Source organism: Triticum urartu, chromosome 3A, assembly GCF_056163025.1.
Source record: "Triticum urartu cultivar PI428250 chromosome 3A, HENAU_Tu73, whole genome shotgun sequence".
NCBI classification, from domain to species: Eukaryota; Viridiplantae; Streptophyta; class Magnoliopsida; order Poales; family Poaceae; genus Triticum; species Triticum urartu.
Window position 1 is genome coordinate 700,601,247 of NC_141875.1, and position 18,912 is coordinate 700,620,158.

The 18,912-nt window shown below is 42.5% G+C and overlaps 2 protein-coding genes across 2 annotated transcripts; one reads left to right on the forward strand and one right to left on the reverse strand.

Annotated features, from left to right (window-relative positions):
- Positions 1-11,038: 11,038 nt before the first annotated feature.
- Positions 11,039-13,390, forward strand: LOC147981832 (uncharacterized). The gene is made up of 2 exons (XM_087517223.1): positions 11,039-11,057; positions 12,750-13,390. Exons 1-2 carry the CDS (start codon positions 11,039-11,041, stop codon positions 13,388-13,390), a joined length of 660 nt encoding a protein of 219 aa, XP_087373349.1.
- Positions 13,391-15,889: 2,499 nt separating this feature from the next.
- Positions 15,890-16,758, reverse strand: LOC147981833 (uncharacterized). Its single transcript, XM_087516121.1, has 2 exons — positions 16,196-16,758; positions 15,890-16,091 (listed from the first exon to the last, which is right to left on the reverse strand). The coding sequence occupies exons 1-2, from the start codon at positions 16,756-16,758 to the stop codon at positions 15,890-15,892; spliced, it is 765 nt and encodes a 254-aa protein (XP_087372247.1).
- Between the last annotated feature and the right edge of the window lie 2,154 nt (positions 16,759-18,912).

Sequence of the window (18,912 nt, forward strand, 5' to 3'; positions counted from 1 at the left end):
CTCTCGACCCCTCATCATCATCTATCACCCCCCTCATTTTCTTTAGCATATATCCATGAACAAAATAATAATTCATATATAGAAAAAATGCTATATGAACATACATACATATGAGCATATACAAAGAGCATATACATAGCCAAATCCATATACAGAGAGCATATACATACATACATACATACATACATACATACATATGAGCATATACATACATACATAGCCATACATACATACATACATGCATACATACATACATAGCCATACATACATACATACATGCATACATACATACATAGCCATACATATGAGCCTCTCGGCGGCGATGGTCAGAGCGACAGGGATCGATGGGAAGGGGGGATCTCACTGGGGGCGCGACGGGGAGGAGGCCGGGGACGGGGAGGAGGCCGGCGATGGCGCGGGGGAGGCCGGCGACGCAGCGCGGGGCGACGGGGAGGGGGGCGGAGATGGCGCATGCAGCGACGAGGAGGAGGCCGGCGACGGCGCAAGCAGCGACGGGGACAAGGCCTGCGGCGGCGCGGGGCGACGGCGACGGGGAGTGGGCGATGACGACGACGAATGGCCTGGGGGCGTCGGGGGCGAATGGGAGCGGTTGGCGAAATTTTCACAAGTGCTACCTTATATACCCAGAGCAATGGTCCCGGTTGGTGGCACCAACCGGGACTAAATGCCAATTTTCAGCAGCCCAAAGGGCGGGAAGCGGCGGCCTTTGGTCCCGGTTGGTGGCACCAACCGGGACTAAAGGGAGGCACTGGTCACGGTTCGTGCCACGAACCGGACCAATTCCCCCTTTAGTCCCGGTTGGTGCCACCAACCGGGACCAATGGCCTTGTGCTGCCCCGCGCCCAAAAGTTTAGTCCCACCTCGCTAGTTGAGAGTGCTCGGGAGTGGTTTATAAGCGCTGTTGCGCCCACCCTCCCGAGCTCCTCTCAACTGCAGGCTTTTGGGCCTAATCTCTCACTGCAATGCCTGTGGGCCTACTGGGCCCCCTGCGGGCTTGAATCCTGGCCCATGGTAGGGTTTCTAGTTGTATTCAGGCTGTGGTGGGCCAGTAGGTGGCATTTTTTTTGTTTTTTTGTTGCTTTATTTATTTCTTTTGTTTTTTGGTTTATTTTTTAATTCTTTATGCTTTTAGTTTTAGAGAAAATTATAAACTTTTTATTAATGCCATTAGTTTTCAAATTTGAAAATAATTTTTTAGTTTTTTTGTTTTCTTTGTTGCTTTATTTATTTTATTTTGTGATTAACTTTACTATAAAAATAGTTTTTTCCTGTTTTTTTGATTTGTTTTTTGCATTATTTATTTTATTTTGTTTTTTGCTTTAATTTTTAATTCTGTTTGCTTTTAGGTTAGCAAAATTATAAACTTTTTGTTAGTGCCATTAGTTTTACAAAAATTATAAACTTTCTGTTAGTGCCATTAGTTTTCAAATTTGAAAACACTTTTTTAGTTTTTTTGTTTTCTTTGTTGCTTTATTTATTTTATTTTGTGATTAACTTTACTATAAAAATAGTTTTTTCCTGTGTTTTGATTTGTTTTTTGCATTATTTATTTTCTTTTGTTTTTTGCTTCAATTTTTAATTCTGTTTGCTTTTAGGTTAGCAAAATTATAAACTTTCTGTTAGTGCCATTAGTTTTAGAAAAATTATAAACTTTCTGTTACTGCCATTAGTTTTCAAATTTGAAAGCACTTTTTTAGTTTTTTTTGTTTTCTTTGTTGCTTTATTTATTTTATTTTGTGATTAACTTTACTATAAAAATAGTTTTTTCCTGTTTTTTTGATTTGTTTTTTGCATTATTTATTTTCTTTTGTTTTTTGCTTTAATTTTTAATTCTGTTTGCTTTTAGGTTAGCAAAATTATAAACTTTCTGTTAGTGCCATTAGTTTTAGAAAAATTATAAACTTTCTGTTAGTGCCATTAGTTTTCAAATTTGAATAGTTAAAATTTGAATTCTTTGAAAATTGTTTGAATCACAAGTTTGTGATTAACTTACTAAAAATGAGAATAGATGAAAGTTGAAAGTTTCTGTTAGTGCCATTAGTTTTAGAAAGTTGAAAGTTGAAAGTTGGCATGGGCCAGGCACTAATGGTCACGGTATTACGAGGGTCGAACCATAAGACATGAAAGCATTTCAAATGAACTCTGAAAAAGTTGAAAGTTGGGATGGTATCATTATTTCACCCACATAGCATGTGCATGTACAAAACGGACAATGGTAGCATGTTCGTGTGTTACAAAGTTGCGGGAGAAAGTCTTCACTTTTTCTTCGCTTGTGTCATTTGCTTATTGCGCCATAACCATGGATAATCTTCATTGTTTATCAGGATGCTTGGGTCAGCCTTAACATTGAAGGGAGGAATTTCATGAAACATTTCATAATCTTCAGACATGTCTGTCTTGCCGTCCACTCCCAGGATGTCCCTTTTTCCTGAAAGAACTATGTGGCGCTTTGGCTCATCGTATGATGTATTCGCTTCCTTATCTTTTCTTTTTCTCGGTTTGGTAGACATGTCCTTCACATAGATAACCTGTGCCACATCATTGGCTAGGACGAACGGTTCGTCAGTGTACCCAAGATTTTTCAGATCCACTGTTGTCATTCCGTACTATGGGTCTACCTGTACCCCGCCGCCTAACAGATTGACCCATTTGCACTTAAACAAAGGGACCTTAAAATCAGGTCCGTAGTCAAGTTCCCATATGTCCACTATGTAACCATAATATGTATCCTTTCCGCTCTCGGTTGCTGCATCAAAGCGGACACCGCTGTTTTGGTTGGTGCTCTTTTGATCTTGGGCAATCGTGTAAAATGTATTCCCATTTATCTCGTATCCTTTGTAATTCAATACAGTCAAAGATGGTCCCCTGGACAACAAGTACAACTCATCACAAACAGTGTTGTCACCTCTGAGACGTGTTTCCAGCCAACTGCTGAAAGTCCTGATGTGTTCACATGTAATCCAGTCGTCGCACTGCTCCGGGTGTTTGGAGCGCAGACTGTTCTTGTGTTCATCGACATACGGGGTCACCAAGGTAGAGTTCTGTAGAACTGTGTAGTGTGCTTGAGACCAAGAATATCCATCCCTGCATATTATTGAGTCTCTTCCAAGAGTGCCTTTTCCAGTCAGTCTCCCCTTATACCGCGATTTAGGAAGACCTATCTTGTTAAGGCCAGGAATGAAGTCAACACAAAACCCGATAACATCCTCTGTTTGATGGCCCATGGAGATGCTTCCTTCTGGCCTAGCGCGATTACGGACATATTTCTTTAGGACTCCCATGAACCTCTCAAAGGGGAACATATTGTGTAGAAATACGGGCCCCAGGATGACAATCTCGTCGACTAGATGAACTAGGACGTGCGTCATGATATTGAAGAAGGATGGTGGGAACACCAGCTCGAAACTGACAAGACATTGCGCCACATCACTCCTTAGCCTTGGTACGATTTCTGGAATGATCACCTTCTGAGAGATTGCATTGAAGCATGCACATAGCTTCACAATGGCTAATCAGACGTTTTCCGGTAGAAGCCCCCTCAATGCAACCGGAAGCAGTTGCGTCATAATCACGTGGCAGTCATGAGACTTTAGGTTCTGAAACTTTTTCTCTGGCATATTTATTATTCCCTTTATATTCGACGAGAAGCCAGTCGTGACCTTCATACTGAGCAGGCATTCAAAGAAGATTTCTTTCTCTTCTTTCGTAAGAGCGTAGCTGGTAGGACCTTTATACTGCTTCGGAGGCATGCCGTCTTTTTCGTGCAAACATTGCAGGTCCTCCCGTGCCTCAGGTGTATCTTTTGTCTTCCCATACACGCCCAAGAAGCCTAGCAGGTTCACGCAAAGGTTCTTCGTCACGTGCATCACGTCGATTGAGGAGCGGACCTCTAGGTCTTTCCAGTAGGGTAGGTCCCAAAATATAGATTTCTTCTTCCACATGGGTGCGTGTCCCTCAGCGTCATTCGGAATAGCTAGTCCACCGGGACCCTTTCCAAAGATTACGTAGTGTAAATCATTGACCATAGCAAGCACATGATCACCGGTGCGCATGGCGGGCTTCTTCCGGTGATCTGCCTCGCCTTTGAAATGCTTGCCTTTCTTTCGACATTGATGGTTGGTCGGAAGAAATCGACGATGGCCCAGGTACACATTCTTCCTGCATTTGTCCAGGTATATACTTTCAGTGTCATCTAAACAGTGCGTGCATGCGTGGTATCCTTTGTTTGTCTGTCCTGAAAGGTTACTAAGAGCGGGCCAATCGTTGATGGTCACGAACAGCAACGCCTTAAGGTTAGATTCCTCCTGTCTGTGCTCATCCCACGTACGTACACCGTTTTCATTCCACAGCTGTAAAAGTTCTTCAACTAATGGCCTTAGGTACACATCAATTTCGTTGCCGGGTTGCTTAGGGCCTTGGATGAGAACTGGCATCATAATGAACTTCCGCCTCATGCACATCCAAGGAGGAAGGTTATACATACATAGAGTCACGGGCCAGGTGCTGTGATTGCTGCTCTGCTCCGCGAAAGGATTAATGCCATCCGCGCTTAAAGCAAACCATACATTCCTTGGGTCCTTTGCAAACTCATCCCAGTACTTTCTCTTGATTTTTCTCCACTGCGACCCGTCAGCGGGTGCTCTCAACTTCCCATCTTTCTTTCGGTTCTCACTGTGCCATCGCATCAACTTGGCATGCTCTTCGTTTTTGAACAGACGTTTCAACCGTGGTATTATAGGAGCATACCACATCACCTTCGTAGGAACCCTCTTCCTGGGGGGCTCGCCGTCAACATCACCAGGGTCATCTCGTCTGATCTTATACCGCAATGCACCGCATACCGGGCATGCGTTCAGATCCTTGTATGCACCGCGGTAGAGGATGCAGTCATTAGGGCATGCATGTATCTTCTCCACCTCCAATCCTAGAGGACATACGACCTTCTTTGCTGCGTATGTACTGTCGGGCAATTCGTTATCCTTTGGAAGCTTCTTCTTCAATATTTTCAGTAGCTTCTCAAATCCTTTGTCAGCCACAACATTCTCTGCCTTCCACTGGAGCAATTCCAGTACGGTACCGAGCTTTGTGTTGCCATCTTCGCAATTGGGGTATAACCCTTTTTTGTGATCCTCTAACATGCGATCGAACTTCAGCTTCTCCTTTTGACTAATGCATTGCGTCCTTGCATCGACAATGACCCGGCGGAGATCATCATCATCGGGCACATCGTCTGGTTCTTCTTGATCTTCAACAGCTTCACCCATTGCAGCATCATTGGGCACATCGTCTGGTTCCTCTTGATCTTCACCAGCTCCCCCCGTTGCAGCATCATCGTATTCAGGGGGCACATAGTTGTCATCGTAGTCTTCTTCTTCGCCGTCTTCCATCATAACCCCTATTTCTCCGTGCCTCGTCCAAACATTATAGTGTGGCATGAAACCCTTGTAAAGAAGGTGGGAGTGAAGGATTTTCCTGTTAGAGTAAGACCTCATATTCCCACATTCAGTGCATGGACAACACATAAAACCATTCTGCTTGTTTGCCTCAGCCGCATCGAGAAACTCATGCACGCCCTTAATGTACTCGCGGGTGTGTCTGTCACCGTACATCCATTGCCGTTCATCTGCGTGCATAATATATAATTAAGTGTCCAAATTAATAGAAGTTCATCATCACATTAAAACCAAAGTGCATACATAGTTCTCATCTAACAACATATAGCTCTCCAGAGCATCTAATTAATTAAACCATACATTGAAACTATGTAAAACATTTCAATGCGAAAACAAATGCGATCACAATCGCAACCAAGGTAACAATTGATCCAACGGCATAATGATACCAAGCCTCGGTATGAATGGCATATTTTCTAATCTTTCTAATCTTCAAGCGCATTGTATCCATCTTGATCTTGTGATCATCGACGACATCCGCAACATGCAACTCCAATATCATCTTCTCCTCCTCAATTTTTTTATTTTTTCCTTCAACAAATTGTTTTCTTCTTCAACTAAATTTAACCTCTCGACAATAGGGTCGGTTGGCATTTCCGATTCACATACATCCTAGATAAATAAAATCTATGTCATGTTGGTCGGCATAATTTTCATAAACAATAAATGAACCAATAGTTATAAAGATAATATACATACCACATCCGAATCATAGACAGGACGAGGGCCGACGGGGGCGGATACCAAAACCATCGCACTATATAAGATGCAATAATAAATGTAAGAAAATGATACAAGTATCTATCTAAACATACAAGTAAGAATATTTTTCCTTTCAGAAAGAAGATAAGAACAAGAGGCTCACCACGGTGGTGTCGGTGATGAGATCGGCGCGGGTGATCGACGGCGGTGAAGACGGGGATGGGGCGTGACGGACCGCTAAATCTAGACAAATCTCGAGAAAAATGGAGCTTGGAGGTCGAGCTTCGAGAGGAGAAAGCTTAAGTAGTGTGGCTCGGGCATTCCATCGAACACCTCATGTGCATAGGAGGTGAGCTAGAGCACCACAAAGCCCTCTCCCCCTCGGCTAGAAAAAACAGAGCACTGTGCTCTGCTCTTGCGCGAGGGGGTATATATAGGCACCTCATTGGTCCCGGTTGGTGACATGAGCCGGGACTAAAGGGGAGCCTTTGGTCCCGGTTCAAGCCATCAACCGGGACCAATGGTGGTGGGCCAGGAGCGAGGCCCATTGGTCCCGATTCATCCCACCAACCGGGACCAAAAGGTCCAGATGAACCGGGACCAATGGCCCACGTGGCCCGGCCGGCCCCCTGGGCTCACGAACCGGGACCAATGTGGGCACATTGGTCCCGGTTCTAGACTGAACCGGGACTAATGGGCTGACCCGGCCTGGACCAAAGCCCTGTTTTCTACTAGTGTTTCGTTCTTCATAACACATTAGGACAAGATGCTTTTGCCTTTAAAAGGGGAGTTTCCATTGTATCGTACATAAAAAATTACAGCCTCGCCTCCTGTAGCGCACCTGCGATCCCATTGGAATAGGCGGCGTTGCGGGCACCGGCGTCGCCGCGGAAGCTGTCCACCAGGTGGACTCCACCTCCATCAAACTGAGGAAGAACCTCATCGGTGTTCCGGACAAGATGCCGCTGAGCCGAAGAGAGCAACGAACGGACAATAAAGACCCCATGGTAATGCGGGGGAAGAAGGGGATCATCCTCACCGAGAAGTGGAAAATCTTTAATGAGGCCGACTATCCAGACGCACCACAACCTCCGCGACGACACGCTGCCAGAGGCTAACACCGACGTCATCGCCTCGAAGCTTGCAATGGGCCGCCACTTTCCATGATTCCTTCCGCCTCAATGCCGTCGCCGCCCAGCTAGCATGTCCCTCGACATTGGCGAGACTATGTCCAGCGAACTCCACACCCGTCACCATCGAGACAGAGAAGCTCCTGCTAAAGCATCGCTGGCTTTGATAGGATTGTGGGTGCACCGACTCGATAACAATCGTGGGCGCTCGCAGGCAGGGCAGAAGGAGCCTGATGATGGCAGAGAAAGACAAAGAGTCGGGTGGGAGCGTGGGTGCTCGCAGCAGGCAACTGACAATAGGTGAGCGAGGGGCCATTCATGGTGCAGCTGCAAAGCGAGCTGGCTACGGTGGCCGGCGTCCGGCCGTGAAACTCAGCTGATGTGGCAGTGCATACGCCGGTGCGCGGTGAAGCTGGAGGAGCAGCAGGTTGCAATGCATACGAGAAATGCGAGTAGCCGAGTACCAGCTGCGGCAGCTCGGCTGTGTCTCAACGCGGGCCAAGCAAGGATCGTATGCGCCGAGATGGGAAGCATCGGCGGCGACGTCGACATGTCCATCACCACCCGCTCCAACGGGATCCCGAGCAAAGGAGCCATTGCGTAGTACTGCAGCGCACCAGACGTTTCAAAACTTGCATTGGTCTTCTCTTCTCTTCTAGCTATCGTTTGCCTCCGTTTCAAAAAGTGCAAAAATGTCAAAAGTGGATAAGCTCCCAGGTAACACAGTAACAATAATATATTTTGAAATGTCAAAACTTCTGAAAACATTTAGTCACATTTCTCTTATGTGTGTGTGTAAATTTCCAGTAAAACTTACGAGATTTGTGCTAGGTTTTAAGCATGAGTTTTCATGACTACAAGTTTGTTTTCTACAAAGGATTAAAAATATCAATCATAAACATTGTTTTATGCAAATTTACACGTGCTTGAAGCATAAATATATGCACATTTCCAAACAATCTATTTGGTACTATATATCAAACTTTTTTGTTAAATCATAGGAACCTTCTACTTCCCTACTATATATCAAACTTTTTTGTTAATTTCCAAACAATCTATTTGGTACTATTATTAATCGGGTAAAGCTATATATTTGTGACAGGGTGGACGATACCGATGTGATAGTCCGACAACAATCGCGCAAGAAATAGGACGAAAAATTTGATGGGTAATAAGGAAAGGATATCCAACAAAAGTATAGTGAAATAGACGATATACATAGATACTTATGTAATGTAACTACGCCCAGGTATCCCTCAATGCATGCAATAATAGCAATAAATAATCGTTTTCTTTCCATATTATCAAATTTCATTAACAAGTTTGTATTAACATAACATATTCTATGACCCATTATTCCATAAGTAATTTTAGTACCAAGTAACTAATAAAAGTTTCATGATAATATGTTGGTTTCAGCACACATAAAAGAAAATTCTAAAAGGCCAACACATGGTTGTGGAAAGAATAAACAATATTCCCTGTATTTCAGAATATAATATTTATTGGTTTCTGTAAAAGTCATACTTATGCATGTTTGATCAAGATTATAAAATAAAATATCAACATTAATAACAATACAAAGCAAATAAAATATGAAAATACTCATCATGATGGATCTAATGATACAAATTTGGTATTGTAGATGTTCACACATTTTTTCTAAAAACATGGTCAAACAACCACACATTTGACTTTTGGAAAAACTAATACACCTTATATTTTTAAATGAAGGGAGTATATAATAAAATTCTAGCCACGCAGATGCGTGGGTAGACCCGCTAGTTAGATTCTATTTCAGTAGCTAAAGCTGATTTAAACATAGGAATTGGACTTTGCAAAAGAAAAAACATAGATATAAATGCCCAAAAGCTCTGTTGACGAGCGAAAAAGAGTATACCAAGTCACTATTGACAAGTATAAAGTCTCCACTCAATAGTGATCTACCATATCTGTTGATGAACGACGTGCCCATTTAGCCACCCATAAGTAAAAGGTGATTTTGTAGTCGTGGTACATGGCTCCAAAAGAGGTGTCACACACACCAAGAAATGATAGATAAGAACTTGGACTGTGAGAGGACTAGAATATGCGGAAATGGGTGAAAATTAGAGGAGGCAGGAATTGTCGGAAGGTCTACATAGAGGCGGTCAATGTCCAAACAATGGCACCGGGGGATCTATGTCATGGCATGGGTGGTAGTTGTATAACGATTATGGCTTTTGCTCTATCAGATATGCAATTTTGAATAAATAATAATAGCTTTGTGCACCAAGGTTTTAGGAGAGGAAGCAAAGGATACCTAGGTGACATGTGGTTTCTTCAGTGGCAGCATGGAAGCAGCAAGCGCACATGCAAGTATAGAAAACATACAATGCAAGTGAGAGATGTCTCACGTGATTTGGCGCAATAGTAAAAAAGATATTTCGTTGTTATTTGAAACAATGTGCACAAATCAGGGTGCTCGTAAATATGCAATGTGAAATAAAAATCTAGAAGTTATGTGCACTAACCGTTTAGGAAAGAAACCGAAGGATATTTAGAAAATGGCATACGGTTCCTTCCATAGCGACAAGCGACAAAGGAGCAACAATCTGAATTAGACGGTGGTATGTTGGGGGTGGGGTGGTGGGGGTATGTAAGCAGGTGGTCAATATCCAAATAGTGGAACCCAATGATCTATATCGTCACATGGTCGACCGATGTATAACGATTGTACTTTTTGATCGGTCTGATATGCAGTGTCAAATCACAATTAGGGAGTTTTGCACACCAAGGTTTTGTGGGGAGGAAGCGAATAATACTGAGATGGCAACCGAGGCAATGATGTCACATGATTTTCTAAAATAAGGAGGAACAAGCTTTTTTTCAGTCTCAGGCGGTTCTTTATTTCTTCTAAATTGTCTCAAGCACAAACAACTAAACTTCCTTCTATAGAACATATGACAAAGCACATGCAAGTATAGAAAATATACAATGCATTTGGGGTATGTATGTGGCTTGATCCAATAGTCAAAACATAAGAAGTAAAAAATCAAGGGTGTCGATAAACATGCAATGTGAAAATAAAATCTACTACTTTTGTGCACCAATGTTTTGAGAACGAAAGTAAAGGATATTTAGACAACGGCAAATGTTTCTTCCATGCCAGCAAGGGAGCAGCAAGCCTAATTAGGCATGTCTCCCTCTGTAGAGCGGAAAGCGTACGTGGCTCCAATGAGGTGTAATGCGCCAAAAAAGGACAAACAATAACGAGAACGATATATAGAGAGAGGATTAAAGTAAAGTTGAGATGGACTCAGGAGAATAAGAGGAGGACCATGGTTGGGGAAGGTGCATGTAGGTGCTCATGCCCAAATAACAGAATAGGGCAGTGGGGGGTGTTGGAATTATTATGTGATCAAATGGTCAAAAGGTTAATTACCACAAATTACTGTTGACCCATTAATTAATTTCAGGATTAATATCAATTAAATGGAAATTAACAAATCATGCCCGTGATTGGGGGACTGAATTAACGCTAATATGGTTCAGGTCCCACAGTCAAAGCCAATGCATTATATAAGGAGCGGATTTGCACGTACGAATCAGTCCATCGCATTAGCCATCGTCTACTCCGAAAATCACTCCTTTTCCAATCAGGAGAGCATGGCTCATTGACGTGAAGACTTTCCATTACTCCCACGAGGTGCTGGAGACGTTGTCGAGTTCTTCGTCCTCTCTAGACCCAAGATGGCATCACCAAACGAAGGTATAATCAATCTACTGCTCCTAATTTCCGCATCAGATCAAATTGTGTTCATGTATATTAAATACGATCCGATTAGCAGTTGCGTAATCCCAGCAATATTACTTACATTTGGTATCAGTAGCATGGTTGGATCTAATTACATGAATCGATTTGATAATCCACAGTAGACTAATCCTACTAGCAAAGAATTTGCAAATCTGATAGAACTTGCCTGCAAAATCACGCCATCGTACACAAGTTTTAGGGATCGGCGCCGCGCTCTTTAAGCAGCATCGGCAGAAAATCCCACCTTCTTTACACATGGGACCCCGGCATCCGCTCATCAGTTTCGAGCGACATCGTCTTTGATTGCGCATGAGCGATACTCGCATCGCGAGCATATCATGTCATGCGCCGCCGTGCTCCTCAGGGTCGTGCGCCCGCCGTGGCGCACATTACAGTCGTGCATTAGGGCCGCGCCTAAGGCAGCGCCTCGGCCTCCTCCTCTTGCCGCCCGCATCAGGGCGGTACTCCCAGCGCCGTGCGCATTATGGGGACGCAGTAGCCCGGACCGCGCGCATCAGCACCTTTCTCACACTTCGGGCTCACTACCATAACGGCCGCCGGCGCTCGATCGATCCTTTTTTTCCGCGAGTAGTGGCGGCGGAGCGAGAGCTGGCTAGGTTGATTCGGGATTTGGCTTTGCACTTTGCGTAACTGACTTGCGTATCACTAAGAGTGGGCATTTGACCGGCCTTGCTTATAACTGGGCCGCACGGAGGCATTTTGTGTTATCAGAGTTGGATAATGGCCTAGTACTAGGACGGGCAGCTTGTTTAATTTTTAATTCCATCGATGCCTAGTACCTTCAGGAAGAGCACATGCTGATTTATTTACTTTTTGGATTATGTTTGTTATTTTGAAACAATAGATGGCTGTTTAATTATTTGTGCGATGTATGATTCAGTATCTTATGAGTTCTCTCTCTCTCTCTCTCTCTCTCGGGTGTTGTTTCATACAGTTACGTCCTTAGCCTGTGCCCTGTTGTACTTTTGATAGGTTACACATGCATTTGTTTCGGTTAATACCGGTTATAAGTTAGCTGCTCGTTTAAGCGTCAGCCCGTGATGCCTAGGCTGCACTACTATCATCTCCTGGGATGCAAAAAAGTTAATCACGTGATGTACCTTATTATTTAATTCTGCTCATTAAATTACACGCTTGATTATTATTTTTATTATGTGCATTCCGGTCATTATTCATGAGCATTAAGTGTTGAATTAGAATGGAACCAACGAGAAATTTTGGTTTAACACTGCTATATATTCTCACAATAATTGTGATGATTACTTTTAGTATTGCATGGTTACATACAGACCAACGTTGTATGTGATCATGATTATTATGATTTTTTTGGACCTTTTATCTAAGGCCACTATATATCTTGGGATAATTACAATGATTAATTTTGTGATGCATGATTATATTCTGACCAAAGTTGATTATTATCATGATTACTATAATTAATTTTCCAATAAAGATATTACATTTTGTTCCTTTTTGTTACTGCCCAACGGTGTTGCGAATAAGGATTTAATTAAATTTGCCATGTTATTAATCAAACCAACGTAGGATTAATATCATGCATTAAGTTTCCTTATATATGGATATTTTCATAATGTTCAATATCCATGTTATTTATGTTTTATTCAGCTTTGGACCCATCAGTTATTTCCGGGCACATCAGTGGAATTGAACATCTCAATGAAACTAATTTTCCTTCCTGGAAGGAGCATATTCTGAATGCCCTTGTGATCATGGACCTTGACTGTGCACTTAGAGAAAAGGCTCCTATTCCTCCGCCTTCTGATGATGAAAGCCTTCTTGGGAAAAGTAAGAAGAAAAGTAAGGTTTATGAGGCTAATATGGAGAAATGGGAGCGCTCCAACCGCATGGCTATCAAGCTCATGAAAAGCACAATAAATCATGGGATCAGGGGAGCAATTCCTGACTTTGTGTGTGTTGAAACTTACCTGGCATTAGTGGAGGAGCAATTCAAAAACTCCTCAAAAGCACATGCTAGCACGCTGATCATGGAAATACTCACCACTAAGTATGATGGTGTAAGCGGAATTAGAAGGCATATCATAACTATGAACGATATGGCCGCGAAATTAGAGGGCATGTGCATTGAGATTTCTGAGGGCCTTTTGGTAGACTTCATTATGAATTCCCTTCCTATGGAGTATGGTCCATTTAGGATCAATTATAACACACGTATGGAGAAGTGGACCATGAGTGAGTTCATACATATGTGCGTTCAAGAAGAAGAACATCTCATGGGCATGTTATGAAACAGTTGGGATCAAAGGCTTGCTAATAAGGGTAATGAAAATTCCTTAAATTCCTGAATCATTGGTTTACTTATCTTCCCATAAATAATTGTGAGTTGACTCAGGTGCCACTTGCACACTTCGAACTCATTTCAGGGATTCCATTCTGTGAGGACACTCCAAAAGGATGGATCCAAGTCTTAGATTTTTCCAGTTGGGCTGATGTTCAAGCATTTGGATTTATGCTTAAGCATTGAAGATTTGTTCATCCTCCATCCTAATAATATTGTTATGTTCCTAGCATAAAGAGGGACCTAATTTTGTTTCTCTATTAGATGATGGATTTAAAAAATGTGTTATTAGGAGTTGTCATGATAGTTCTCGTTGTGATGTCTCTTGTGAATCCTTGAATGTGTATTACGAGTGCTCATCGAAATGATGATACTGTCATTTAAGACATATTTCGAAGGGGAGAAATGAACACTCTCATTAAGTAAGAGACACATTCCTTTCATCTACTTGGCTTACCTGATTTAGGTTAAACTATTAGTTACATTGAGGGAAATAAGCAAAGAAAACTGATACAGGAGTTTTCCATAGTACTCGGGATATGGAATTAGTATGCATAAAAAAATGCGGTCCAGTTCCTAGCACTTATAAGTGTTTTACTCTTTCATTACCTTCACACATAAGTATTCGCATTGACCCTTTTTCCAGAAGAACAATATATTTTTTTTGTTTGTTATTGTTGCCCAATATTCACCAGTGTTAAACACTCTAATTCTTTATAGAATGTTTTCATCAGTGGGAGCTATATACAAAAGGGCAATGGAAAATTAAAATTGATGGGTTCATATAGGAAATAAGAAGGGAAATTGCATGTACGCTAAGCTGAGTGGGAGCTAGTATATCACGTTCGTACTATATGGTACAATACATATAAAATTAGTTTTCCACTACTAAGCCTACTGTCTAAGGTGACAACAAAGCAACTTTGAATTTTAGCTATGTTGCGATACAACCAGGCAAGCCTTGTGGCTGAACAATTTTATCCGGACATAGATTGGTACACTACATAACTAATATTTTTTGTGCAATAAGAAATCCGCACATTAGTTCATGAGTAACAACAATTAAGTGAGTATCATGTTGTGAAAGATATTGTCCAAGAACAAATATTAAACTCAGCATATATGTACTAAGTGCATGATAGCTGATCCCCAAACTAAAGGCTTACCATTAATTTTGCTAGCATAAGTATAACTCAAGGCCTCTGATTGGTGGGATAATTGTATAAATGAGATCTCAAATTTTGATCTGGACAATAAGGAAGTTTTTTTCGCTAAATAAGTGCACATAATGATTAATAAAGAAACAAACTACTAGGACCATAAGTAGGGAGTATGCCTGCATGCACATAGAAACTCCCAACCATGAATAATTATCCGTGTTGAGACAGAGTATTATGCTATAGATAATGGGGTTCCAGTAATAACTCTTTGATTACTGTGAATACATTACCTTGGTATGATGCTTTTGTCGAAGTATGGACTGATGATGTTAACCATTCGATCAAGTGGGAGAATGTTGGGATTATTATGTGATCAAATGGTCAAAAAGGTTAATTACCATAAATTACTGTTGACCCATTAATTAATTTCAGGATTAATATCAATTAAATGGAAATTAACAAATCATGCCCGTGATTGGGGGGCTGAATTAACGCTAATATGGTTCAGGTCCCACAGTCAAAGCCAATGCATTATATATGGAGCGGATTTGCACGTACGAATCAGTCCATCGCATTAGGCATCGTCTACTCCAAAAATCACTCCTTTTCCAATCAGGAGAGCACGGCTCATTGACGTGAAGACTTTCCATTACTCCGACGATGTGCTGGAGATGTTGTCGAGTTCTTCGTCCTCTCTAGACCCAAGATGGCATCACCAAACGGAGGTATAATCAATCTACTGCTCCTAATTTCCGCATCAGATCAAATTGTGTTCATGTATATTAGATACGATCCGATTAGCAGTTGCGTAATCCTAGCAATATTACTTAAGGGGGGGGGGGGGGGGGAGGAGGAGGGATCTACGTTGCAACATGGGTGACCGTTGTGTAATAGTTAAAATTTTTGCTTGGTCCGACATGCCTAGTTTACTAATCAAAACCAAGAACTTTTGCCAAGGTTTTGGTGATGCGACACCGCAAAAAAAAGGTTTTGGTCATGCTAAGGAGCTAGGCAATGATGTGATCGCCTGTCAAGGTCTTGGTGACGCGAATGAGCTAGGCGATGATGTGATCAAACGGTTTCTTTGGTACAAAATTAAGAGCAACGGACTTTTTCTTCCAAGCACATCTTTATTTCCCTTAAACACAACATTTCTTATTTGAAGTATAGATGAAACAAGGATTATATGGATTCCTCGTACGCAAGAAGTCCATAATTGGTAGATCTGGCTAGCTAGCTAGCTAGCTAGCTTGAGCATAGACGAAACAAGGATTATATGGATTCCTCGATCAGGCAGTGGCCTTGGTTGGCCTGGGGACATACTTGCGGAGCCAGATCTGACGATGCCCGATGGAGATCTTGACGAGCCTCTTGCCATTGAGCACCAGCTTCACTATCGCCTCGGTCTTGAAGATGATCCGGCCATACACGGGCATGAGGCCTCCCTTCGTCTTCTCCATGAGCACCCTCACCACGCAGTTACCCCACTTCCTGCACCCATGCACCCATCATCAGACATGATCATCACGCATGCATGCATGCAGATCTTAGTAGATTCACGTATATAAACTTAATCATTCTCAGTGCACACTTACTCTCTGAAGTACTCAAAGATCTCCTCACGGTAGGGGGGCATGCCCTTGGAGAAGGTGATGAACATAGAACGGCAGTCCTCAGGCACGGCCACGGGTTGGGTGTAGGGTGCCATGAGCTCCGGTGGGTTGCCCACCAGCCCAGTCTCGGATTTACGAAGCAGGACGTGCAGGCGGTCATCGAAAACGAACTTGCCGGCACCGTCGAGGAAGTGGGCGATGCCGCGGACGACGATGTCCTGGTGGATGGTGAAGAAGCCCGGGTCGATGCGGACGCCGCCTTGCATGCAGAGCGCAGAGATGACCGGGAAGGCCGGAACCGCAGGCACCTGGCTGTGGAGCCACTCGAGGACGGCGTTGGCCTCCCACGCTACAACGGCGACGGCGTCGGGGCTGATGGCCGGGACGAAGTGGATGGCGGAGATGGTGCCCTGGTCCAGCCACACCAGCAGCGCCACCACGTTCTGGGCCTGCTCCGGGCTGCCGCACACGGACACGAACCGCTCGTACGCCTGCCGCACAACGCTGTACATGTACAGCACCTCGCGCACCGTCACGGCCGCCATGGTTGCTCTGGTTAATTGGTTGCTTCGACCGGCCGGCCGGAGAAGGTAGCTAGCTAGCTCTAGATAGGCGATGGATGGCCGGCCGGAGAGGAGCGAGAAAGAGATGATGGGTCGATGGGGAATGGGCTGTTATTTGTAGGTTCTCCTGCTCCTGGTCCGGCGACGCGGCCGTGCTCCGGCCGGTGGAAGGGTTGATGAGATGCCAAAAATGGGCTAGCGGGAAACAACTCTCTTTGAATCAGTTTCGAACGCCAGCGTGTAGATGTACATGTTCTTCGTTCCTTGGCCGGTTTTACATCCTTATTTGATTTTTTGGTTAGTTTACATCTTAAAACGTATACATCTGTCGTTTGTTAACCACTTTGGATGCGGCGCAACACTTGTATATCCTTCTCAATTTGCAGTACCTTTTTTTGGTACTGGTTAATGTTAAACTCACCAGAGTTCACATGTTATACTTTTCTTTTCGATTTCATTTACATATATAGAGCACATTGTGATTCCTTACTCTCTATATAAACTTTGTTGTCGCTCTAGCTACCACCCCCCATCATCAATGGTGCAAGCATCAAGTCAGGACACCACCGTGCCACCATTTGATTGTGAGCTAACTACAATGGCAGACCTTTGGCAGGGCCATCCTGGGCCACTGCCTCCTAGCCCAAGATTTTTCTTCTTCTGAATACCCCTTGTTAAATGGGACAAATCTTTACAAAAACCCGTGCAAAACTTCATTTGTTTAGCAAACTTCACATACTCAACTATCATATAGTCTTCTAATGATTGCTCGCACTCAGGAGCATATTTTTAGAACAAACAACTTCAATCAAACACGAAGGAATATAGAGGTTTAAGGATGCACAACCCAACTTACTTAGCACATAGATAATTGTCAATAGTAATAACTCATGATCATATATATTCAACTAGATATATGTGTCTCGATCTTTCCCTAACATAGTACAATGTTTGCCAAGTGGAGAATATTTGAGGTTGGAATAATAGAAGTTGACACGAACATAAAGATAAAGTTGATGGAAAAGGTAAAAAAGAAAGGCCCTTCGTAGAGGGAAGCGGAGGTTGTCATGCCCTTTTGAGTTGGATGTGTGAGTTTATAATGAAAATGAACATCACTTTAACATCTCCCCTTGTGAAAGTAAGCAATATTTTGCATTCTATCTCTTTTAATACTTTACCATCACAAGTTCATACAAAGCTTATTTCCCTTCCAATAAAAGATCATGCATACTTAAAGGAAATTTTTATTGCATGCACCGATGACAACTTACTTGAAGGATCTTACTCAATCCATAGGTAGTTATAGTGGACTTTTATGGAAGAAATTGGGTCTAGGGTTTTTGTATGCACAAGTGGTGTTCCCACTTAGTGCGGAAGTATTTGCCTAGCAAAGATTATAAAAAATACCATATGTTGGAGGATCAATGACAATATAAGTTCTATGGAAATATACATAAATATAACTCATTACGTTGTCTTTCTTGTCCAACATCAACTATTTGATCAAGTGTGAAAATATTCATTGAGGGTTTGTAATCACAAAATATGTCCAAGAGAGTATATTTTCATGTGAAAATTTTCTTCGGTGTACTAATCTTTCATGAATTGTTCAAATGACCAATGTTGTGTTTGATAAATTTCAATAGATTTTACTTCCTAAACCCAATGTGAAGACACTACTTCCCATAAGATCAGCATATGAAATTGAATTGCAATGCGAGGATACACAATAAAGATAAAGCAAACAAGATACTCATGCTATTCTTTATTATAGATACTTTCACCAACGGATACAACGACAATACAAAGGAACAACACACATTGCAATCTATTTCATACTACAACCTTTACTGAACCACGATAATAGATATTAATAATGATACAGGTTGTGGTATGATACTAGGGCACCTCCCCCATGTTTGGAACAAGCCAAGGGTGGCGCCCATACCCAAGTACTCATGTTTCCTTCTTTGGTGATGGCGGTGGTGATGGAACACACTTGTCATCCTTCTTCCAAGTGGTCTCTGGGATCTTGGAATTTGCAGCCAAAACGATCATATTGAACTTGGTTTCATACTCATAGTTTTGATTATGCAAATAATAAATTAGAGCTTGAGGATCTTCAACTTTGACTTG